At 45.9% G+C, this 25,017-nt stretch overlaps 1 protein-coding gene across 1 annotated transcript in view; it reads left to right on the top strand.

Moving 5' to 3' along the window:
- Window positions 1-21,391, top strand: part of ADRA1D (adrenoceptor alpha 1D) — a 41,925-nt gene extending 20,534 nt beyond the window's left edge. Inside the window, exon 2 of the mRNA XM_021535756.3 lies at window positions 17,123-21,391. Within this exon, the coding sequence (XP_021391431.1) occupies window positions 17,123-17,691 (569 nt within the window). The 3' untranslated portion in view covers window positions 17,692-21,391. The remainder of the gene's footprint in view (window positions 1-17,122) is intronic.
- Window positions 21,392-25,017: the final 3,626 nt, after the last annotated feature.

Here is a 25,017-nt window from a genome sequence, read left to right as displayed (position 1 = left end):
ATTACTATATTCTAAAACTTTAAACTGTAAGTTTTTCACCCTGTTACACACTTGTAATCAAACTCCACACCCACAATCCCAGTTCTATCATTCCATTTTGGAAGCTTCTCCACGGCCTCAGGTCAATGCAGAGTTCTCCTGGGGTCAGTGCCTGTCAGCACAGAAAGTCTGAAATTCTCAGCATCCCGAACTCCAACAATCTGTGTGGTTTCTGAGGGCTTTCTGTATCCCCTTTCCAGCCATCCAGGATGAGTCTGGCACTGCAGCTCCAGCTGGAGAGCTGGCACCGAGGAATGTTTGCTGGCCTGCAGTGCTTGTGAAGATATTTCCTGAAAAAGAGCCATCTCTTTTTCTCCTAGCCTTGTGCTGACCTGCTTCCCAGGCACTGCTTTTCCACCTTCACATTCAGGCTTTTAGCCCATCTCTTCTATATCTCATAATTGGCATCCTGGCCAATCTGTCAGGGTTACCTTTGTATTTTAATTCTTTCTGAATATTAATTTTGTTTTGGAAAGAAAGAACCATCCCTCAAGGATTTCCTTTACACCTTGCAGGGAGAGGCCCAGGGGATGTTCACCCCACCCAAGTCACAGGGGGGAACACCTCAGGGAGAGGAATCCTGTGGAGGGAATGGAGAAACAAGGTGATCCCCCTACCTATCAGAAGAAGTACTGGGATGGAAAAGCTCCCAGCCCCCAGTGCTGGAACTTGCAGGGCTCAATGCCACTGGCAGAGTTTTCCAGCTGCTTGCAGGCAGGGCTGCCCCGAAGTTGGTTTTCTTCTTTGGGGCATGGCCAGGGATGAGCTCGTGCCCTTTGGCATCTGTCCCTGAGAGGGAGATGTCACCACAGGGAGGAAAGCACAGGGGTGAGTCACTGGCAGGTGATGTTCCCTTGCCCCGACAGGGAGCAGAGAATATTCTGATGGGGATCTTCAAAGAGTGTCCCCAGAAAAAGCATTAGGTTTGAGAAGAAGGGAAATGTTTATTTATAATAAGTCTTCTGCTTGTTTGAGGGTTTTTACTTCTCTCGATCTTGGTTATCCATATTCTGCTGGATTGAGAGGGGAGAGCTCACACATCAGGAGAAAGGCATGTTGACAGAAAAGCTCTTTTTCAATATGTTTTCCATTAATACATCTACTTTTCCATCTCCTTGGAGGGTCCTTAGAACTATTCCCAGGTGAGCTGTGTGTCCCACAGCTACAAGGAGTCAGACATCCAACACCATGGGGACAGCCCAGGCTGCTCCCCACAGCTGTCCCCAGAGCTGCAGGACACTTTTAGCATCTCACAGAATCACCACAGAATGGTTTGGGTTGGAAAGGACCTCAAACATCATCCAGTTCCACCCTCTGCCACCATGAGCAGGAACACCTTCCACTAGCCCAGGGTGCTTCAAGCCCCATCCAACCTGTCCGTGGGCACTTCCAGGGATCCAGAGGCAGCCACAGCTTCTCTGGGCAACCTGTGCCAAGGCCTCACCACCAACAAAGAGAGAAATTTCTTCCAAATATCCAGTGCTCTAAATGTCACACATTGATTTCCTCAGCAGAACAAAAAAAAAAAAAAAAAAAAAAAAAAAAAAAAAAAAGAGCTTTGACATTGCTGGGACCTGAACCACTGCTCCCAGCTGGCTCAGGGCCCTGCTCGTGGCATTCACAAGGTCCTTGCAGTTCTTGACACCTCTGTCAGTGAGTGGCAGCAGCTTTCTTTGTGAGGAAGGGCCCAGAAAGCCCCTGCAGTGCTTGTTTCTTCCCAGCTTTGCTTGCTCTGGGTAATTATTGGCACACCAAAGGATATTAAGTCTGGACGTGAGAGCACTGCTCTCAAATACCAACAGTGCAGTTCAGTATCATTAATTAAATGCTGACATGATCCCCCAACAAGCAAAACCTTCATTATGCTCAAATTAAACCCCCTGACACAGATGCTTGACTCACTGTCAGTGCCTCCAAGTGCAATGAAGTGCACAGAAATGCAGACATCACAGCACACGTGTGGAACACCAGGAAAGATCTTACAGCAGGGAATAAAGGTCACTGCTATTCCTAATTAAAGACATTTCTGGAGCAGAAAAGCAGTTTCTTAAATAGTTCTTGCCCTTATCATGTCTGAAGTTCTCTGTGTCAGGATAATTTTTACAACTCTTTTATATTCAAGACCCACCACGCTTTGGGATGGAGTTCCAAGGTTTGGAAGGACTGCTCTGACTGCCTGCAGTGATTCACAGACACCTGCTGCCCTAAGCACCTCATTCAGTAATTTTTTCAACTCCTCCATAACTCAAAGACAATTTTCCTCCCTGAAGAGACACTCAGCATTAACTCAGGACTGCAAATAATGGAGAATCCCTGCCTCCAATTATGTTTTTCCCAATTGTTTTATATCCTTGCTATTACAAATGGCTGCTTTCTTCCCAGAGTAAATTTATCAGCTAGAACTTCAAGCCATTAAATTTTTCTACCGTTGGCCAGATTAAAGACAAGTTTGCTGTCAGGAACAGCTTTTCCTGTATTTCACCATGAAGTGTGAGCAAATCACTTCAGTTTCTCCTGTGTAATACAAATATACCAAAACCCTTTAACCTCATAGTCTAAGTTGAGTTTTCCAGACCTTTGTGTTTCTTTGTAGAGCTCCTCTGAGCATTTTCTGTCTCCTTGGCTCCTTTTCTGCTCTGTGGGCACAGAAAAGGGACATGATTTTCCATATGAGTAACCTCCATTTTTCAGTCTTTCTTGGTCTGGTTCACCTGCTCTCGTTCTTGGCATTTTCTGATCTGAGCGTGAGTTATTATTATAAATTCTCTGTGACATGTTGCTCCTAGGTGAATCACACCTGTGTTTTTGCCAACAGCCCTGACAGCCATTCTGTAAGGGAGGTGAGTGTAAGAGCAAGTCATCAGCTTGTTCCTGGAAGGAAAAAAACATTCCTCCAATGAATCATTTAACCAAAATATTTGAAACGTGCTGCTGTTCACATTGAGCACAAATACTGATCCAGAACAGACATTATTGCTAATGTATGGAGTTGATCCTGGGAACTCTCATGTTCAGAAGATATTTTCATGATTAATGCTCGTGAGTTTAATGAGAGTTCAGTGTGTAACAACCTCTGAAATCTGTGCCACAACCTTTGTGCTAGGGATCATCACACGGCTCAGCTTCACACAGTAGTACAGGATATTTAATTATGAACAGGTTGATAATATTGAAGTAGCAGGTCAGCAGTGTTGTCTGAGCCAGATGGCTTCAGTTACTAGGGAATTTGCTCTTTTCAGTGTTTTGGGTATCTGGAGGAAATTTGTAGGGGATCTGCATTGAAGGCAAGCTCAGTCCTGCCTCACAGCAAGAGTAGAGTCTCCTTACCCAGCCTTAAATGCATCACACAAAGAGGGGACTGAACAGAGATCTTCCGACCAAGACACCCTGGGGACCCCCCCCAGTGCCCCCCAGTATCCCCCAGGATCCCCCCAGATTTTAGACAGCACTGCTGGGGGAAGTGCACAAGCAGAGCCAGTCATATATGGCATGGGTTTTTTGTTCCCTTGAAATCAGAACACACCAAAGTGACCAAAGAGGGAGGTGGCAATTCAAGGAACTAGTTGGTGATGATGGAAAAAAGAGAAGTTAATAATTTCCTGGGATGATTCCTTTCTTTATAAGGGCTACCCACAAAAGCAGCACTTTATAAAAGGAGAGTTTGGAAACCTACCTAGAGTCTCTTGCCTGGAATGAGAAGTAAACACGCAAAATTTGAATATCCAAGAGCTAATTAAGAATCAAGGCTATATCAAGGCAGGGAGAGTACCCCACGTGCCATGTCTGATATTTCTGAGCAGTGAGTGAGGAGCATGGGAGCAAAGAGAATTGTTTATCCAAGGAAAAGGTGAAAGAGAGGCAGACAGAATCTCATGGGCAGTACCCAAAGTGCCATGAAAATGGAATGCAAATCTTCATCCTTTTCTTTCAAATTCAGAAATTAAAAAATAAATAGGGATAAGGCTGAGATGGAGCAGGGAGCATGTCAGTGGAGAGAGAGCCTCAGTATCATAATGAGACACTTTGAGACACTCTTCTCTCCTCAGCAGAGATCCCATCACCCTGTGCAGGAATTTAAACCAGGCAAATGCAGCCTGGTTTTTGCATTCCCTCTCCTGAAATACCTCCTTAAAACTCCCTGTGGCTGTAAAGCTTGTACAAAACCACTGTGATGGGATGGTTTGTCTGCTTCCACATTTCTTGGTCCTTCCCAGCATCATCTCTGTGCTTGTCCCAGGCTCATCTCTATGGAAAAGACAACCAGGCAGACAATTTTTGCCTCTTGTGCCAAAATACATGGCTTAAGTGCATCACTGCTGAATAACCAGAGAAGAGCAACCTGCTCTAGTGGTGGCATCCCTGCCCATGGCAGGGGGTTGGAATGAGATGATCTTTAAGGTCCCTCCAAACCCAAACCATTCCACGATTCTGTGGTCACACAGACAGGTGTGACCTTCCCTGTGGAGATGAGGGAAAGGACCAAGTCAGAGGGGTCCCCCACAGGCAATCAGTGCAGCATTTAACAAGAGAATTTATCCCTTCAAGTTAAGGGCTTCAGGAACTGTTGGGAGTGATGAGGATGTTGTTATCTCACCACTCCTGATGTATTTTTGGAGCTCAGTTCCACTGACCCATTGTTTTCTGAGAGGGGGAAAAATGTCTCTTTTTGAAGTGCAGTGTGATTAGAGCTTCATATCAGCTGACAAATGTCTTTCAGGGCTGGGGAGAGACAGAACAACTCTTTCCTATCTCCCCTGATATTTCCAGGTTGGGGGCCAAAGACGGAAATATGGTTTGGGGTTTTAGTTTCCCTTCTTATCACAGGAAAAAACATCAAGAAAGAGAAAGTGAATGATGAGAAACCATGGATTTTTCCATGCAAGCTAAATCCAAAAGGGCTGTGCCTTGGAGCCGTGTGCGGAAACAGGGCAGGCGTTGGAGGATTTTCCCCTCCAAGCCTGAAAAGAAATAAGAAGTTGGCTGACTGGTCTTGAATGACCCCTCCTGAGCCTGCGAAACCAGCCACAATTTTTTGTCAGAGCTGAAAATATCCACCTCCCCCATCCTTTTTTTTCCCCCCACCCTTTCCTCCGTGACGCCACAGTGCGTCTCTCTGGAGGATGCTGTCCAGCATCCATCAGAGCTGGCGATGTTGGGAGGGGACACGGGCTGCAGCCAGGCTCCACGGCCGGTGACGTCCTGTCTGCCCAGCTCTGGTACAAACAGAAAAGCCCTCGGGGCTGGCACGGTGGAAATGTGCCGAGGAAGCTCCCACACTTCCTCTCGATATCGTGTTTTCCCAACGCTGACATCCCGACGTTCTCCACAGCATTCCCAGCCATCAGCCACCACCGTGGCCCACTCTTTGGTCCTTCCAGACTAGAGGTGTCACCTGTGTTGGGGTGCTGGCCACACTCACCTGCCCCAGTGAGTTCTGCTCACCCCGAGCTTCAAATTGTAGTCGGGATTTGCACGTTTTGCGTTGGGTACAATTTTTTTTTTTCCCCTGAGCTGGGTTGGTCCCAATGAAAAATTGCCTTTTTCCTCTGTGCAGTGCAGATCTGGCCTCGCTGTACATAAAATGCCATGTGTTCCCAGCAGGATTCAGCCCTTCCAAGGCCTACCCTGCAGCCAAATCTGATCTACATATTTACGAGCTTGTAAACAGGACGGGGCGGGTGAGTTCACATTCTTAGAAAACCAAGTGCAGAGAAAAGAACTTCTGAGTTGGAAAAACAAAGAGTAGTCTTGGGTCCAACCCAGCAAACACAGTGGTTTTTCCAAGACTTGAATGGCTTGCTTGAGAATCATTCCCCTCCATTCCTTTTCCACAGGGTTTCCCAAGCTTACCTTTTCATTTGGGAAAAAAATACACATTCCCAATGTTTCTGAGCAGAATGTAGGAGGCAGTTTGATAGAAAAGAGATATTTTATCCTGGAGGTGAGTGAAAGCCAGACTTGTATTTGCAGAAACCACCAAAGAACCACAGTTCCTTGCAAAGGGAAGTTTAAGGAAGGTGTTAAAAAGGAGTTGAACAGCAGAAGGCAACTGGAGGGCTCACCACAAAGTACCACTGTCAATAAATGCAAGGAGTAGTCTGGAATGGTGATTCCAAAACTGTGCTCTCCAGATCCTGACAGTCCATGAAGGCCTGGTAAATGGTTCAAGGAAAACTAGAGTAGACGAGATCCAGACAGCAAAAAATTTGAGGTTTAATAGTTTGTCAGAATCACAGAACAGGTTGGGTTGGAAAGGACCTGAAAGTTCTTATTCTAGTCCTGGCCATGGGCAGGGACACCTTTCACTGTCCCAGGTTGCTCCAAGCCCCATCCAACCTCGCCTTGGACACTTCCAGGGAAGGAGCAGCCCACAGCTTCTCTGGGCAAGTGGTTCCAGAGCCTCCCCACCTTCTGAGCAAAGAATTTCTTCCTGGTAACTCATCTAAATCGCTCCTCTTTCAGTTCAAGAACATTTCCCCTCATCTCATCATTGTCCCTGTAAAGTCAATGCCTATTGTTGGACTTTAGCCCATGAGACATTCTACCTGTGGCTTATTCCTGCTGAGAAGGCAGCGAGTCAGCTTGTCTGTAAATGTTTTCCTTCTCCAGCCTGGTCATCCTGGCTGTGCTTCCCCACAGTGTGCTCAGGGAAGAGATTCCCAGGCTTGGGCACAGCACATGCTCAGGATGCTCCAGTTTGGAGAACGGAGAGCCCTGGGAATGCTCCTCTCAGAGCAAGCTCTGCACTGCCCTGGAGGGAGCTTAGCAACCCCACAAGGCCATTGTGTTCATTCAGGTCCAGAGCCAGATGGAAATTTTCTTTTTAAAGGCTGCCCCAAGCGTGTTTCCTCTGGTGAACCATCCCAGCACGGATCTCAGCCGTGCTCAATCCAACATCAGCACATGGATTCCAGTCTCCTTCCTGCTCAGACAGCAGGACAAGAGCTCTTGACATGCAACTCGGTTTCCCTGACTTTTTCCTTCTCTCAGGAGACTCTTTTTTTTCCTTTTTTCTTCATTTGCATCTGGTAAATAAGAACCTTCCTGACATCTCCCTTTGGATTTGCCAGACTGGACAATTTTGTCCTTTTTTTTTTTTAATTTTATTTATGTCCTTTTGCTGAGTCTCATGATTCTAATATTTGTTTTAAGCTCCCCTCTGGGGCTGGAGTCAGGCTATTATTTGTGAATCAAGGAGCAGGGAGTTGGACACACATCTATCTTTCCCAAGCATAAGGAACGCTGCAAAAAATATTACCTTTAAGGGAGTCTACTAAAAGTCAGATGTCAAACGCCTACATCTTTGTCTCCCTTTTAATTTTGTGATTAATTTCAAAGTCCATTTTCCTGTTGACCATGCTTTATTCAGCACTATCTGTGCCCTGAATCTTCTGCCCAGGCCTTCTTCTTGGAGGATGAAACAAGCAGCTAAAAAGGCTATTTCAGGACAGTGCTGAAGTGAATTAACAAGGCAGCATGATTTGAGGGTATGGGTTGGAATTAGATGGTCTTCAAGGTCCCTACCAACCCAAACCATTCTGTGATTCTACCATGAAAGCATTGCCTTAACAATTTAAAAGATTTAATAAAGAGTTTGGTTTGCAGTACCCAAGCCCAGGTCTGGTTTCAGAATTTCTCTCCCTTCCCTCTGCCTCATACTGCCTGGGTAGAGTCCACAGAGTTCCTGTTAAAAATCAAGAAGCAGGAAAAACTTGTGGAATCACAGAATATTGGGTTAGAAGGGACCCGAATGACCATCTGGTCCAACTTTTCTTGGCAAAAGCTCAATCTGCACAAGATGGTCCAGCATCATGTCCAGCTGAATCTTAAAAGTGGAATCCATCACTTCCCTGGGCAAATTATTCTGATGGATGTCATGGCAAAAAATTGTGTGCAATAGGGATATCCCTAGGGATAACTTGCACTCATGACTCCTCATCTTTTCCAGGTGACTCCTTCTAAAAAAAGAGCCACAATTTCTTGGTAGCTACACAGTGATAAAACCACCCCCTCAGCCTTCTTTTCTCAAGAACTTAGCAAGCTTAGTTCTCTCAGCTTTTCCTCTCATGGCAGCTCCCCAGTGCTTGGATCATCTTCCTGGCCACTCTCTGGACTCTGTCCTGCCTGCCCACATCTCTTTTGCCTGGTGGGGACCAAAACTGAACACACTGAGAAGAGTGGCACAATTCCTTCTTCATCTCTGCTGGTGATGCTCATGTTGATGCAGGTCTTCCTGCAGGGTGGCCCCCGCTCCTGAAGTGTCCATTTCCTCATTCTCTTTGGTATTGATGCCTCAGGTTTTGGCTTTTCTATTTTTCAGATTCTGTGCTGCTTTACTGTGCAGTTCTGAGCTTCATATCAGGGGATGGTGAGGTCTTTTCACAGAGTAGGGAGACAAAACAATTCCTTCTCCAGCTGGGGACCAAGGACAAATGATCCAAATCTCAGCCCCAAGAGCACAAACAACGTGGAATGAAGAGAGAAAAACAAGAAGGATGGGACTTCATAACCTAAAACTGGAATTGGACAATGAACTCCAAGATGCAAATGTATCAGAACTGATCCCAGTGAGAGACCCCGTGAGCAGTCGTGCATTTTGCGACCATTTTGGTTCATCCTGGCTGGGCTCTTGTGCTGCTCAAGATGGATCCATGGAGGAGATCCTTCTAATAAATCCCTACTTTATTCTTTAACTCCATCTAGTCTCAGTTCTAGGTCAGCCTTCACAAGGCATCAGTATCGTCAGGAAAATTCATCAGGATACACCTGATCCCATCATCCAGCTCACTTACAGAGATGCTGAACAGCGTTGGGAGTGATATTGATCCCACTGGTGACAGGTCTCCTGTTTGGGAAGAAGCTTTTTACCACCTCTCCCTGGGTGTCCCCTGTCAGCCAATTCCCCACCCACTGCACAGACCACTTTTCCAGACCAATATGCATCCATTTCTCCAGGAGACTGTGGAAAACCATATGGAAAACCTTGGAGAAATCCAGTCAGACAATCACTCAGAGCTTCTTTTGGTGGTATCCACTCTGTGTCACAGGTAATTTCTCTGTACAGACCTTGGTATCAACCCCTCTGCAGTACCAGACCACAATTCCAGAGTTATTCCTTTGTTTAAAACATGACTTTCTTCTTTAGAGATCCCTCATGAAAGATGGAATGTATTCCTTGCAGGGCAAGAAGGTTTTGTGCATGGGACATCCAGGTCTTTGGAAGGAGGATGCAATGGATGAAATGACATTCCGGGGATTTGCTGAGGATGATTTCAGCTGTGAGTCCCCAGGTGAAGGGTCAGTGCCCTCCCAAGAAAGGTGGTACATAAGATGATTTGGATTATTTAGCCTGGAGGAGAGAAGGCTTTGGAGTCACCTAACTGTGGCCTTCCAGCACCTGAAGGGAGAATACGAGAAAGATGGAGAGACTATTTACAAAATCATGGAGTGACAGGAAAAGGGAGATGGATTCACATTGAAAGAGAGTAGGTTTAAATTGGGTATTAAAATAAATTGTTCCCCGTGAGGGTGCTGAGACCCTGGCACAGAGTGCCCAGAGAAGCTGTGGCTGCCCCTGGATCCCTGGAAGTGTCCAAGGCCAGGCTGGACAGGGCTTGGAGCCACCTGGGACAGTGGGAGGTGTCCCTGCCATGGCAGGGGGTGGAATTTAAGTGACCTTTCAGATCCCTTCCAACCCAAACCTTCCCTGATTGTATGATTGAACCTTCTTTGATTGAACCAACCCTTGTTGGTTTTTGGTTTCTTTTTTTTACTTTTATTAAGGTTGGGATTGAAGGTACTTGAGATGACAGTTTGTGTTTAGACTTAGGTGTTTGTTTTTTCTTATCTATGTTATAGTTTCACGGCAGTGAGTTCTGTAGTCTTTTATAAACTACAGACTTATTTTATTAACTATGTTTTACAGATGTATTTTATTAACTATATTTTGTTAACTACAGATTTATTAACTAGTCTTTTATTAACTACCTTTATTAACAAGGTACAAAATGGTTGACTATTTTTTGTTATAAGGTCTTTTAAGGTTAAACTATTTAATTAATAAATGGCACAAATTATTTTTACTTTTAACTTAATAACTAATTACTTGGAGTCTGCAACGCAGACTAATTACAAAATTTTACTTAAATTTATGAAGAGGAAGGAAGAAGGTAAAGATGAATAACTTGTTTCTGCTCTAAAACTTACATTTTGTTTCATATATATATTATGATATTTTAAAACTCTCTATCCCCCTCACCTGTCTATAATCATATCAAAAAAGCACATTCCCAGCAAATATCCAGCAAATTACAAGTTTAGCTACAACTTGCTCAGGAATCAAACTAACTAAGAGCAGCTACACTGTCAAAAAAAAAAAAAAAAAAAAAAGAAAAAAAAAAAAAAAAAAGCCAGTTTATGATTTCAAGCCTCTGGAGCAAGAGCTGGAGAGCAGAGGAGAGCAGAGTAAATTCTTCACAGGATCTTGTCCAAAGCCTGTCTTGTGAAATTTGGGATCTCTGGCAGGGCAGGGGGTTGTGGGCTGTGTGGCAGCCCACCAGCCTGGATGTGCAGTGTGGAGCAGAGGCTCTGCATGCCATGCCCTGTGATGTGGCACCAGGACATCTGGAGGTGGTTAAGGGAGCAGAGTCTGCTGGGGCAATGCTGGGGGGCTGCAAAGCCAATTCCTTATATTCTTTTGAGGGTGGGCTCTGGAGCAAATTGTTCCCTGGACCAAATTCATCTGGAGGAGTCTGGCTGGACCACGCTAAGCAAATTAGCACTATGCACAATTCTTGAAATTACTTGTGAAGCTTCTGTCAGGGATCAGTGTAGATGAACCTGTGTGGCTTTTCACTTCACCTTCCACTGGTGAAATTTTTCCTGTGATCAAAGTCCTGTCCCACATACAGGAGAAACTGGTGCGTGGGAAGCTTTGGCAACTTCTCAGAGAGCATCAGACCACCAGATGATCATGACACTGAGGGTGAAATCCATCAGGAATAACCTTGGATGTGTGATGTGGTTGCCCATGAGCCAGGAGGCTGAGTCCAGTCATCTGAAACCTGCTGTGATCCATCTGCCCGGTAACTGACACTCAGGATGAGCTGGATCACTCTGCTCTCACCACAAAATCTGCCCTCTAAGCCAGTGACTGTCAGAGGAGCCCCAGGTGATTCACACAAAAGCCACACTTTTCAGGAAATTTGATGCCTCAGAAACATCCTCACATCAATTTCTCACACCAGTGGTCCGAATTCCCAGGATTACTCTGAGAAGATCTCCAATATTTGAGGGGAATAAAGGGCAGTTTTGGTCAAAGTCCTACTGATGTGCAGCACCTTAGACAAAAGTTTTGGGGCATCACTAAGTCCATACTCTTAAATGTTGTGAGACAGGTTTGGGGGCCATGAATTTGACAGTGAGTGACCAGAACAAGGCTCTGATTCATTACCCTCCTTTTCCTGACATACAAACCACACTCAGACCTCAAATTTGAGCTCCTGCTTGAGAGTGTTGGTGTTTTTTAGAGCCTTTGACTGGTTTCTCCTCCCTTTACAACCTGCCAGACAAACGTTTCCCTGATCTCCATCACACCTAAAGCTTCCCTCCCTCCCCACTAGGACACACACCAGGTTTGGCATGGCCAGGGGCTCTCCAGGAGCAACTGTCCAACCATGACTTGGGACAAAACACTGCCTAGAAGGTCAGCAGTGGCCAGGGGAGTGGTGGCTTCTCCCTGCTCCTCTTTGGGCCAGACCAGGATGCAGAAGTTGGACGTGCAGGCAGCAGAGAGACAGCAGGCAGCTCACTGGGGCTTTCACTGGGAAGCTGCTGCTTATCTGTGACATTGTTTATGGGGTTGGCTGGAGGGCTGACAGGCCTGAGGAATTCCACCCGATATCCCAATGCCATCGTCCTCCAGGGAAAATGCTTGAGTGGCTGTGAACATGCTGTCCTCCTCCCCAGGCCAAGCAGCTCTTGGATCCATCCTAGCAGGGCAGTGAACTCCCTGATCACTCCAAGACACACCAAGGAGGTGTTAACCCTCTAGGGACCCTGACATGCCTACAAATACCCAGTGGAGGTAGAGAAAGGAGGAGAAGGTCAGGAAAGAGCAGTCAGAATCTAAGTCCCACACACTGAGAGAAGTCCTTGCTGAAATCCAGCCCGTTCTGCATGGCTTGGCAGCTGCATCAGGGAGGTTGTCCATCATGGGGGTCTAGGAAGGAGCTGGCAAGGAGAGATACTAGCTGGGTATTGAGCAGAAAGGGGCAGCTCATGATTATTTTGGAGTAGATTTCATTAATTTACTTTGTGAGAGTAAGAAAAAAAAAATAAGGAAGAGAGTGAGGGTCGATTTAGGTTGCATACAAGGAAAAGGTTTTTGAGTATGAGGGTGGCAGGCCCTGGCACAGGGTGCCCAGAGAAGCTGTGGCTGCTCCTGGATCCCTGCAAGTGTCCAAGGCCAGGCTGGATGGGGCTTGGAGCCACCTGGGACAGTGGAAGTGTGGAATGAAATGGGCTTTATGATCCCTCCCAGCCCAAATCATTCCATGATTCCCTGACTTCCTTCGTCCAGGAGGACCCACAGTGAGCAGCTGTGGTACCTCCTATGCCAGGGCTTTTTCTCTACCAGCTGCAATTCTTTTGACTTGCTGCTCTGATACCTCCCAAGGCAGTCCTCAATGCCCCCCTGAACATTTAGGGCCACATGCAGGAGAAGCTCAGGTGATGACACACCTGTCCCCACCACAGTTCTAATCCTGCATATGGATTTCTGGAGCTTCCTAGCTCAGAAACAGAGTGGTTCACTCACTGGTAATTTTTTTTTTTTTTTTAATTTTCCATTATTTTGTCCAATCAATTTTTACATCTAGCTTGAAGGGACATCCACAGCTGAGCAACCTCCTGTGAGATGAACCATGGTCTTCTTAGCTGTTCACCTGCCACCTCCAGTGGAAGGTTTCACCTTCCCTCTCCTGTGATGACACCTGTAAGGTCCAGCTCTCCAAAAGCTATTTTTTTGCTGATACAAAGCCCACACTAAGCAACAGCAACACCTTTATCAGTGTTGAACAGTCCTGCTGGTCCTTGCATTTCCAATTTGGGGCAGCACTGGGACACAACTTTGTCCCTTTTTTCCTCCCACCTGCTGCCATGTCTGCAGCATTCCTGCTCCATGGACTATTCAGGACAGGCTGCAAAGTGGGGACCTTTTACAACAAAGATGCCCTTGCCAACTCAGCCTGCTCATGAATTCTGGCTGTACACTGAGAGCCAGGGCCAGAATTTAGATTGGACTGGCTCCATTTGCATCGGTGCATTTGTCTTTTTTTTTTTTTTTTTCTTGTTTTGCTTTATTTTTTGGACCGCTGAACACTGGGACCAGCAACTCTCAGAACAATCCAAGTGATATCACCTTCCAGTGAGTCATGGGGAGGGCAGGGTGGAGAAGGGCAGGCGAGGAGAGATCATGAGATTGTGTTAGCTCAAGCAACCTTAAAAAAATGGGATCTGTGTTTAGATACTTGGAGGGCAGATTGCATCCACTGCCACCCACCACAGAGCATCACAGTTTTGGGAAGTATGCCCATGGCTCCAGAGATTTTTACCTGCCTGGTTTTCCCCAAATATGAGCATGGTGACATTAACAAGTAATTTAAAATATATATATGAGCACATACTTTATTGGCTCGACTTTTGCATCCCCAAAAAACTGAAGTTCAGTCTTCAGATCATGTTTAGTCTGTAACTTCAGTCACTTTGCAAGGTGCAAGCAGGCTTTTCCTGAGCTCACATGCAGGCTTCTTAATTTCTGAATGGTCCTGAATGTAATTATTTAGGGTGACAACAGGACATACAGCCTTTGCCCTGACCCAGCTCTGTCAGATTCAGATCTTGCAAGATGTGGGATGATCTTTTCATAAAACAGTGGAAGGAATAAAGTCCCCAAATGGATTGTTAAGACCCCAGCATTATTATTATTATTATTATTATTATTATTATTATTATTATTATTAATTCTGATGGATGTCCCTAAGGTGGGTGTCACCATCTCCTCCTCCCTCACCCCATGAGGTGCTGAGCTGGATGCCCAGAAGAGGTGCCCAGAGGGCTGATTTTGACAGCTCCTCTTTACACAAGACCAGGTTTCCTGTTGGATTGTGACACAGATCCTACAGAAATAATGTTTCCTGTTCTTTGATGTTGCCCTGTACTGGCCTTGATGCTCCTGGGGCCAGATCACCAAAAATTGCTCTTACACCGAGATAACAGACTGAGGTGCTGGTCCTTCACTCTGTGTTGCTATTCCTGATCTTTTACTGACATTTCTGGACCTTGGACACATCCTTCTGTGCTTCCTGAGCTCTTCAAGTGTCCATCACTTAGTACTGACTTTCACTTATTTATATAGAAAATGTCACAAAGCCCAGCCCAAAAACTCTCAAGGTGTTGTTGCATATTCGAGTATATGAAAGCAAGAGCTAATTTCTTCGATTTTTTTTAAAACATTACCTAAAAAAAACCCCTCAAATCCTCATATGTGCAGCTTCCCAGTGCCCATCAGAATATTTTGATGCTCCAGCATGTGCAGAGGAGCTGTTCTGGGGATTCCCTGCCCAGTTCTGTTCATCCCAGCGAGAGAAAATGAGGAAACTGTGGATGCACTCAGGACACGTCCCTTCCAAGGGGCATGCTTATTTGCATGGTAATGAGGATGCTAATGGGCTCCTTGTCTTCATATGCACACAAGGTTCTCGCTGGGTGAAAACCAGCCAGAGTTAAAATTCAGAGAATTCATAGCTTCTTTTCCTTTTCAATTTGCGTTTTCTATCTGGATGCAAAAGACAAAGCACGTACTACAGAAACTGCATTGTGCCTTGAACTGCTAAACATCAGATAGAAATTATTATTTTAGCAACCATCAGGCTGTTTAGGCAAGCACCAATCTCTTAAGTAGCCTGGCTCAAACAGTAATTACCAATTGAATTTAAAAAGAGACCCTTCTTTTATTTGCTTTGTTACCATAGTTTTTTGTTTTCTTTTCCTCTCTCTCAAAGCTAAAAAAAAGCTCCACGGAGCTGCAACTCCTCTGAGAACCCAGAGCAAACAGGTTCACAGCAACACTGTGAAGAGTTTGTGGTAATTAACCCTTTCTCTGATGGGAAACTGAGGCAGGAAGGCTCTCCCTGACAAGGGATTAAGCAGGATTGCATGTTCAGTGAAGTCCTTCATCTTCCTAGGTCCCATTTCCTGACACATCCATGGTTCCTGTAGGTCCGGGGGGTGAGCTGGGGGCACTGTGAAAAAGGGGGATGCTCAAAGCCATGGTGGGATGAAGACTGGAGATGTTGTATGGAAGGCAAAGGGGGATGGCTCCAGCACTACTAGGGTCTTCAAAGCTCCTGGCTGTCACTCAGGGAGGTGTTTCTGATGAGGTTAAAATCAAAACTGATTCCAGCAACCCAGAGCCAACCTGGAGATCTCAGCACTGTCCCCAAGAGGATAAACTCCTTTGATCTAAAACAACCAAGGTGGGGTCGTTGCCTCGACAGAAGTGACCCCTGTGTTAAGGGAGCTGACAGGGAAGATGGTGAGAGACTATTTATGGAGTGACAGGATGAGTGGGAATGGCTTCAAACTGCCAGAGGACAGGGTTAGATGGGATAGTGGGCAGGAATTGTTCCCTGTGAGGGTGCAGAGGTCCTGGCACAGGGTGCCCAGAGAAGCTGTGGCTTCCCCTGGATCCCTGGAAGTGTCCAAGACCAGGTTGGACAGGGCTTGGAGCAACCTGGGACAGTGGGAGGTGTCCCTGCCCATGGCAGGGGGTTTGGGAGGAGATGATCTTTCACATCCCTTCCAACCCAAATCATTCCTTAATCATTGCTCCATTCAAAGCCACTGGCTGCACCACCAGCAGCTGCTCATCCAGCTGCAAACTTTCATTTCCAGGAAGGCTCTGAGGCTTCCCAGCACAGAGATGTCAGTCCTGCTCACTGTCCTTGTTCCTGACAGCCAGCCTGAGCTCCTGCCTGCCTTGGGTGGGCCCTTCAGCAGATATTTAATCTGCTTTGCCTGCCCAACCACCATAAAATGCTGGGATGTGTCTGTCTTCTCCCACATACCCGTGATGGAGCTGCCCACGTACCTAATGTTGAGTCTGGCTGGAATTTCTCCACTTTTTAGGGATGGGTGTACAAAAGCTTTGCTGAAACCAGTTCTCTGAGTTCCCTGGAGGATGGTTTTTCTCCAGCAAATAGCCCAGGGAGCTTTTATGTAGTATCAGTCATTAATTTCTGGCTCCTGGCACCTGTTTTACTGTTTTGACGCCAGGCTTAGAAAAATAATAATGATATCAGGAGTTAATGTTATTTACTAAAACACAAATTAATGCTCAGTCACATGGTGCCATGATTTGTCATCTGGAGCTAAAATTAAAAGAAATTAAGGCTGAGTCAGAAAGTTATTTCGGATCCAAGTGGGGAATGCTGTTCTGAAGCCATGTGGGAGCAACACTGACATCTTCTGGCTCAGTAAAAATGTGTGTCCAGCTTTTTCACTGACAAAAACACCAGGAAAAACCTAAGGAGGGACGGGGTGGACGAAAGTGTTTTAAAATATCAAGGACAAGCTTTGGGGCAGTGGATGTTTTCTGAGCCCACTTTAACAGCCCCCCTTAGCTTCACCACAGAATCTGAACAGAGGATATGTGGCACTGAAGACCCAAAATACACGAGAGGAGGAGGTGAAGGGGTGCTGCTCTTCTCTCACTGCAGGTGACAGGACTGTGGCCATACTTTTATGCTGAAGTCTGTAAGTCTGGAGGCAGTAAATTACCTGAAAGTCATATTCCACTAGGCCAGGTTTCCCCAAACCCCATCCAACCTGGCCTTGGACAGTTCCAAAGGTGAGGAGACACAATTTCTCTAAGAAACATATTCCAGGCTCTCACCACCACCACACCATCAGCCTTTTCGACACATCTCACCTCTTCCAGACTGCACTGACCGCCACCCTTATCACCTTACTCTGCCACATCCTTCCACTTCCTCTAACCATATCCCTCTCAATCTCTCCCAAGGTTCTTTCTTCCCTTCCCTGAAGCCCTCGGAAATTGTCTTCAAGATCATCTTCTGGCTGGGATACTTCAACAGCTGCGTGAACCCCATCATCTACCCGTGCTCCAGCAAGGAGTTCAAGCGCGCGTTCATCCGCCTGCTCAAGTGCCAGTGCCACCGGCGCCGACGGCCCATCTGGAGGGTCTACGACCACCACTGGAGAGGGGCCTCCATCAACAGCTCCGTGCAGGACTCAGAGACAGACCTAAGGCCCAGGATTAACACCCTGAACAGCTCCTTCATATTTAACTCCTCCTTCCAGGAGAGAGCCAGTAAGAGGCGAACGCTCAGCTTCAAGGGCTGGAAAATGCTCACCCCTTTCCAGAAACCAGCATCCACCCAGCTGAAGGAGAAGATGAACAGCCTTTCTAACAAAATCCGGGGTGGCTCCAGTAAAGGGGGGGCCACAGCCACCTACAAGACAGAGGTGGAGTCTGTCTCCATTGGGATCCCTCATGATTTCACGGAAACCATCGACTTCCAAACCCATGACTTAACAGACTGCTGTGGGCTGAGAGAAACAGATATTTGAAGCCTCTGGGGCAGTGTCGATGGTTTCTTTAGAGGTATCCAGAAGAAACATGGAGGGATACCACCTGTGGGTCTGTCAGGCAGGCTGGAAGCAGCAGTCAGGTATTAAATGCAGTTGCCCAAAGGTTGTCCAAGCATCCCCCGCGCGGAGCTCAGCCCCTTCTGTGGGATTGTGGGTTCCTCCAATTAGAGCCAATGGCATATCCCATTCTAACAAGCCACAGCAGGAGGAGAAGGTGTGGATATGACCTTAGGGCAAGAGCTGTCTCCTCTGGTGGATGGTTGGCTTTGGCTTTGGAAGAAGCTGTGCAATTAAGGGAAACCAGGATGTCTCCTTTGCCTTAAAAACACCACAGTGAAATCTAATGGAAAGATTGAACCCCAAAAGTTGCCGACCCTGCCTTAGTACATGTGGTCATGTTTCCATCCAGAGGCAGCACCCAGGAAGGACACTGCCAAGCAGTGGCTGGCAGCTGATCCTTTATGTGGGTGGGTTGGGAGCTTGGAGGTCCTGAACAGGACATCCAGACGAGGCCTTGGCTTTGGAGGGAGAGCAGACTGGGGAATTCCCAAGCAAGGTGGAGGGATCCCAGCTCTCAGTCATCATCTCAGCAGTGGCCACAGCTTTGGCCCTTCCACATCACCTGGTTTTAGGCCAGAGGAGTATTCCAGATGTGTGCGCTGTTGCCAGGGGGTGTGCAGGTCTCTCTCCTCTAATTCCATCCTGTGAAGCATTTTGCATTTCACTTTCCAGTGAAACACTTGCAACCCACCTTGCTTGAGTGAGCATCCATCTGTGGCACACAGAGAAACCAGCCCCTTTTGGTGTCAGTCATCCCCAGACCTTCCTGTCCCCTTCTTTGCTCTCGTTTTTCTCAAAAAAAACCACAAAAAATGCATCCCAGGGGCTTCACTCAGGACAACAGGAAATGGCCTCAAGTTGTGCCAGGGAAGATTTAGGCTGGATATTAGGAAGAATTTCTTCATTCAAAGGGTGGTCAGGCACTGGACCAGACTTCCCAGGGCAGTGGTGGAGTCACCATCCCTGGGAGTGTTCAAAAGACGTGCGAATGTGGCCCTGGAGGAGATGGTTTGATGGCGGTGCTGGGTTGATGGTTGAATTCCATGATCCGAGAGGACTTTCCCAAACATAATGATCTGTGATTCTGTAATGTGGGTCCTCAGCCAGCCTGTGTTTGGCTCAGGAAAGGTGGGATGGCTGAGTTGGGAAGTTTGCATTTCTACTGCCCATAGAGTCCAAGCTGAGGTGGAGCTGAGGTGCAGTTGGAGCTCCTTAAACTAGAGGGATCTCCTCTCCAGTCAGGGTCACACTCAGGATCCTTCTCCCAAGGGACTTCCCACATGCTTGATGCATCAAACGTTTGGTGGCTGCCAACGATTGCCTTGGTTGTGTCACAAGGAATGACAATTAGAGTGGGATTTTTCCCTGCTCACAGTCCCAGAGTGTGAGCAACCCTCGGGAGGGCACCATGGCCTCCTCCAGGAAACTCAAGGAGCTGAAGCCACGGCAAGCCCACCTTGACCAGGCAGCTCAGGAAATGGTCACCCAAACTCTACTTAGCTATGGATTGCAGGCACTGGATTCAAAATTCAGAGTGGTTTAATCAAATTTCAGATAATGAGCCCCAAGCAGCGATCAGGTTAAGCCACAAGCAGGAGACACGTAGGTGAAGGAGGTAGAGGACAGATTTGAGATGAAGTGCCTCAAGCCAGGGAACTAAAGAACAGGAATGGGAAGTCCTGAGGGGTGGAAACATGGCACTGAACGTGTCCTGGGTGGAAACACTCCACATCAGCACTGCCCCTCAAACCCATGAGGAACCTTTCATGGAAGTGCCTGCAGCACATCCAGCTTGTCCCACTAAGGGTGGCTGCCAAAGGAAGATTAAAGGCTGCCAGGCACAGCAAGGAGAATGTCATCTTTCTTTCTGATTTTCTGATCTGCTTTAAAGGAAAACAGAACAGGAGGGAAGTTGGATTTTTTTTTTTTTTTTACTCTTTTGTGCAGTGCATATTGAGACAAAATACCTGGAGTTGGCTCTGTCTCAACACCCTTTACTTGATGCAGGACAAACTGGAGCAATTATTGCACAAATACCAGCAGATTTTGTCCAGGTATTTTCCTCCCAGCAGCAAATCCCAGCCCTTACACTGAACCCAGACTCACAGCCACAGCTCTGCAAAACCAGCCTGAGGTTGCCATCTCTGCCCTACCAAAGCAGGGGACTTCACCCCATGGGAAGTTCTGTGGGAAAATACTTTTTTTTCCCCTTTTTATTTGGTTTTGAAGGGAAATGAGACCTTACAGTGATGATGGGGTGGAACAAAAAGTCACTTTTTAGTGTGAGGACTGCAGCTGCCACTGTTTTCCTGGGTGTTTTTGGGATCCTGATGGGAGGCACTGGGGGTGTGGCAGAGAAAGGACCAGGGAGAGGACATCCATGACCAGACAGACAGACATACACACTTCACTGTGTTTATATAAATGTGTCATTCCCAAAATACCAGGCATTCTCCTACAAATGGGCAAACATCCCTCTATAAATGAACATTTAGCAAATGCTGGCAAGCAGTGCATTCCCATAAATGAGCTGCTATTACTCTTCTCCCTGATCTTTTCAATATATTTTTTTCTTTTTTCAAATACTGAAATATTTATATTTACAGCCTCCAGCCCCTTGAAAGCTTTTTGAGAAGGAAAAAAAAAATATTAGTCTGGAGGTTTGCTGCCTCTCCATCCCAAGTCTTTACAGACCTACAAGGGAGAAAATAAAATCTGTTTAAGTACACACATCTCACACACATATAAATGCCCAAATTCTGGCTCAGTTACTCACTGTATTTGATCTGGCCCCAAGAGATGCCCTGGAAGATGCTGTAGGAAAGCCTTGAGCTCTGCTGTGCTGCATTCAGGCAAAATACTTGGTTTTTGCCCCCCTTTCATTTGGCATCTTGCATCAGAAGCAGTGCCAGGACTGGACTCTGAGGCTGCTCATGCAGAGCTTCATTTAGAGGAGACAGGGCTGTCTTTGCTGGCAGGGAGGAAGGAAAATCTTGTATGAAATATGACCTGAGTGTCTGGAATTGAGCATTTCTCCTTGAATCCCTTCATTTCCAAGCTCTCCCAAGTTTGGAAAAACGGGCTCAGACTTTCAGGAGGTAAATTCAGTCCAATCCCACAGATTCCCCTGGATCCACAAGGGTGGGACCAGCTGAGGGAATGGCTCTGTTCCAGCAAATTTTCCAGGCAGGCCATTCCCCAAAGCACCTGCACCTCAGTTATCCATCAGATCCCACCTCATTGCACTGGCGCCATGTCACAATTGCATTCTCAGACCTTGCTGCTTCAAGGAATCAAGGGTTGGGGGTGGAAAATGAGATTTTGTGTCACTGGACTCTCCCAAGTCCATGAGGGAAGGAAGGTCCCTGTCAGCCTGAGCTGGGCTGCAGCTGGGTTGCATTACTATTGTTTACAGCGTGTATATAAGTGTACATTTTCTTTAGCAGAACGTTGGAATTTTTTATGTATAGATTTTTATTTTTCATCCCCAGATGTATTTATTAGCTGGAGTATTTCTGTTTTGTGTTTCAGGTTCTGCCAGATTGATGTAAGCTCTATGAAACAGAATGCACATATTTTTGTTTGTTTGTACCAAATACATGCACAAACCTGTCTAAAACGTTGCTGTCAATTGTTGCTGTGTCTGATTTTTAAAACACGGGTTATAGGGGATGAAGGAGGGAGGAAGAAAAATCTGAAAATTACCCACTCTTGCTTATTTCTCTAAGACATTTTTTTTGCAATTTCACAAGGATAATCTTTCCCACTTGGAAGAATTAACGATAAAAGCAAGTCAGGAGAGGACACTCTCAGTTTCTTGATGCACAGGCAGGAAGGGATTGCACCAGCCACATCTAGAGAGAAGGTTTAGATTAGATATTAGGAAAAAATTCTTTCCAGACCTTCTGGTGAGGCCCTGGCACAGGGTACCCAGAGAAGCTGTGGCTGCTCCTGGATCCCTGGAAGTGTCCAAGGCCAGGTTGGACAGGGCTTGGAGCAACCTGGGACAGTGGAAGATGTCCCTGCACATGGAAAGGTGTGGAATGAGATGAGCTTTAAGGTGCCCTTCCCACTCATACCATTCTGGGATCTTATTTATATGTAGCACATCTGGAAAGGGAAAGGCAAAAGGGAAAATTAAAAGAAGATCTAGCATGTGAGATAGAGTAAAAATTTAACAGGGTAGAAATCTATTTGAGTTTAAGTGAAATGTACCGCTTTAAGCTTGCTAATGTGAGTAAAATATACTATTTAGTCTAATAACTGCAGCACTAACAAAGTTCTCCTAGCTAAGGAGGAAAAAATGCAAATTTCCACACTAAAAAGACAAGAGATAAAAAAAAACTCCTCAAACCTTGAAACAGACAGTATGAGTCCCCACATACATCCAGCGCTGTAATAAACATACCGTTCCCTACAAATCTTTATTAGAATTGTAAAGTTTTAATTTTTCAACCGTGTTTCACATGGAAAACAGTGGATCAATATTTGATAACAGTCCGAGCTGAAAATTATTTGGGGGAATTTGGGGGAAGAAATGGAGAATGGAAGAGATTGAAAATGACCTTGAAAATATCTTTGCACCTCTGAATATGCGAAATTTTACTCCTTTTTGCTTTTGTGATTATTCAGTTCAAAAAGTGTAGAATGGACTTAGAATGGACCAAAGTTACAGGGTCGTTTCCATCCAAGGAACATTTAAATCAAATGACACTCTGATGACTGAGAATCCAGGTCTGTAAAACCTGGGGTGAAGACAAGCAGTGAATGAGTGTTCACTGCCTCTCATGTACAAGACCTAAGTGACATCAAACCCAATTATCAAAATGAACCCAGAGAGGTAATTCTTCACACGGCTCATTTTTGAACGGTGGAACTCATCACCAGGAGATATTCCATCTGTCTGTAGGGGTTAGAAGAGCAATTAGGTGCCTTGGTGACAGATAAACCCATCAAGGGCAGTTGGAAATGTTTATATAATCTCTGAGCTGAGAAATCCCCGAGGCAGCAATTGCTGTCAGCTGGGAGGGTATTTCAAGGGATATTTCACTGCTGGCTTTTCTTTCCCTCTGCTCCTGCTGAATTTCCTGTGGTCGGAGAGGGGATGACCCAGGCTCTGGGAAGGTCCAGCCCTGTCTTTGTCCCTTCCCTTTGCACACTGGCAGCCCATCCATGCCAAAATTCCACCTTGCATTTCCCTGCCCATAGGCAAAAATAAGGGAATAAAAAAAATGGAAAACCTAAGTTTAGCCCCAAATGTACATCACGTCATCAAGGTCAAAAGATTTTGCCATCCCTGTGTGCCAGTTCCTGCTGGGAAATTTCTTTTGCCACTCAGAAATTGAAAACCATCCCCTCAACAAACAGACTTTTACACTCTTTTTGCAGGACAGGGATTGTAGTTGGGACTGGGAGCAGCCCCAGAGGTGTCCCAAGAAGCTTCAGCTTCTGGATGAAGGTTTCCAATTTTTTTTCCACTTTTACACCTCCAAGGGTCCCTCCCTGGAGACTCACAACACACAGAGTGACAATAAGGTCACTGACAAGTAGGTTTGGGTGGGGTTTTTGGCACCTTCTGTGGGATTCAGCTCATGGATTGAAACCTTTCCATTCCAATGAGGTGTCTGTGAATGAGACACGTTTAAATTTCATCAGAGAAAAAAAAATTAATTCTGGATTGAATATGGGCATTCCATGCCATTTGAGCCATTTTAGGCTATCCAAGAGATCTGCACACATGAGGAAACAGGACAGAAAACCTGGCTCAGGATCATGGCAGAGAAACTCAAAGTCTGAGCCTTCCTTTTCTCTTGGGAAAAGAGGACACAGGATATTTACTGTGGTTGAACTCATCACCAAAAGTCAGGTCAGGATGGACCACGCCACCCAGCCCCTGTGACATCCTGGGACACAGAGTCCTGGAAGGACAACTCAGAGAGTGCAAATGACACTGAGCTCCCAGGAGGCCATTAAAAATAAAAGTTTATAGCAAAAATGTTCAGTTCTATTGAGTTCAATAAACCAAACTTGCCCAGATTTAAAGATTTCCTGCATGCAATGCTGGTGGATGAAAGATGTCTCGGGGTTTGAGGGAAGGGTGCAGGCATCAAAAATAGGTTTTATGCACTTTCTGAGAACATTATTATTTATTGTGCCGAGATCTCCAATTTATCTTTTTATAATACAGCCTTGAGCAGGAGGTTGCTGGACTTTCTTCACTTCTCTCCTTTGCCTTCAAAAAGACTGAGGCAAGGAGGGACTCAGCCCATGGCTAAAAATCTCACTGAAATAAAGCATTTGCGATTTTCACAAAAATCAAGGCCTGAGCCAGCTCCTGTGTTGAAAATTTACTCTTCTTTCCTCCATAGTTGCTGCTTTCTGGATGAAAAAAAATTAAAATAATAATTTTTAAAAATATATCCCGAAGGGCTAAAGATGATTGATAAATCTCACTGAAATGTGGCCATAATTAAGTGGCAGCAGCACTGCTGAGAGGCACAGCACTGCCTCTTCCAACCCCTCTGCTCTCCCCTGGCAGATCCATGGTTTCTTTAAGACCTGGCAGAACAAGGGGTGGATCAGGAATTTGAGTTCAGCTGTGGCAGGAGAGTGGTTTTGGAAAGAGAAAATCCCAAATCTTAGCCCCATTCGTGGCCAGGAGGCTTCAACTGGAATTATTAGGAGAGGAACACCATGGTCTTTCTCCTTGTCAACAGAGATTTCCCATTCCCAAAGTTTGCAGGAGGTGTTTGAAATTCACAAAACTAAAACACAAGAAAAGACCCCCCCCAAAAAAAAACCAAACCCATCATATGCCAGCAGGAACAAAAAGCCAAACTTCACTCACGTATCCCAAAAGCTCTTCCTCATTTGCAAGTTGGAAACTGGAATTTCTCCACACATCCTTGGGAAAAGGGAACGCCTTTGTGTAGCCCTGTTTTTCTCACAGCAAGGTGGTTTTATGGGTTTAAAATATTTGATGCCTTGACAGCACAGCTGTTAATATGTGTGTAAATTGGTTTATGCCTGTTTATTACTGCAGCCCTCAGCAGGTGATTCACGGGGTAAATCCATCCAATTTCACTTGGATTGCTGTGGGGCTCTCATTTCTCAGCTGTTTCAGAGTTTCACATTTAAATGCTGTTTTTAAATCTTTAGGGGGCAGGGGCGGGGGGGTTGACAGGGTGTAAATGTGGTTTTATCCAGGTTTGTATTCATATATTTGTATTAATAGATATGTCTATT

This window comes from Lonchura striata, chromosome 4, assembly GCF_046129695.1.
Source record: "Lonchura striata isolate bLonStr1 chromosome 4, bLonStr1.mat, whole genome shotgun sequence".
NCBI classification, from domain to species: Eukaryota; Metazoa; Chordata; class Aves; order Passeriformes; family Estrildidae; genus Lonchura; species Lonchura striata.
This window is presented reverse-complemented; position numbering and strand designations above follow the sequence as displayed.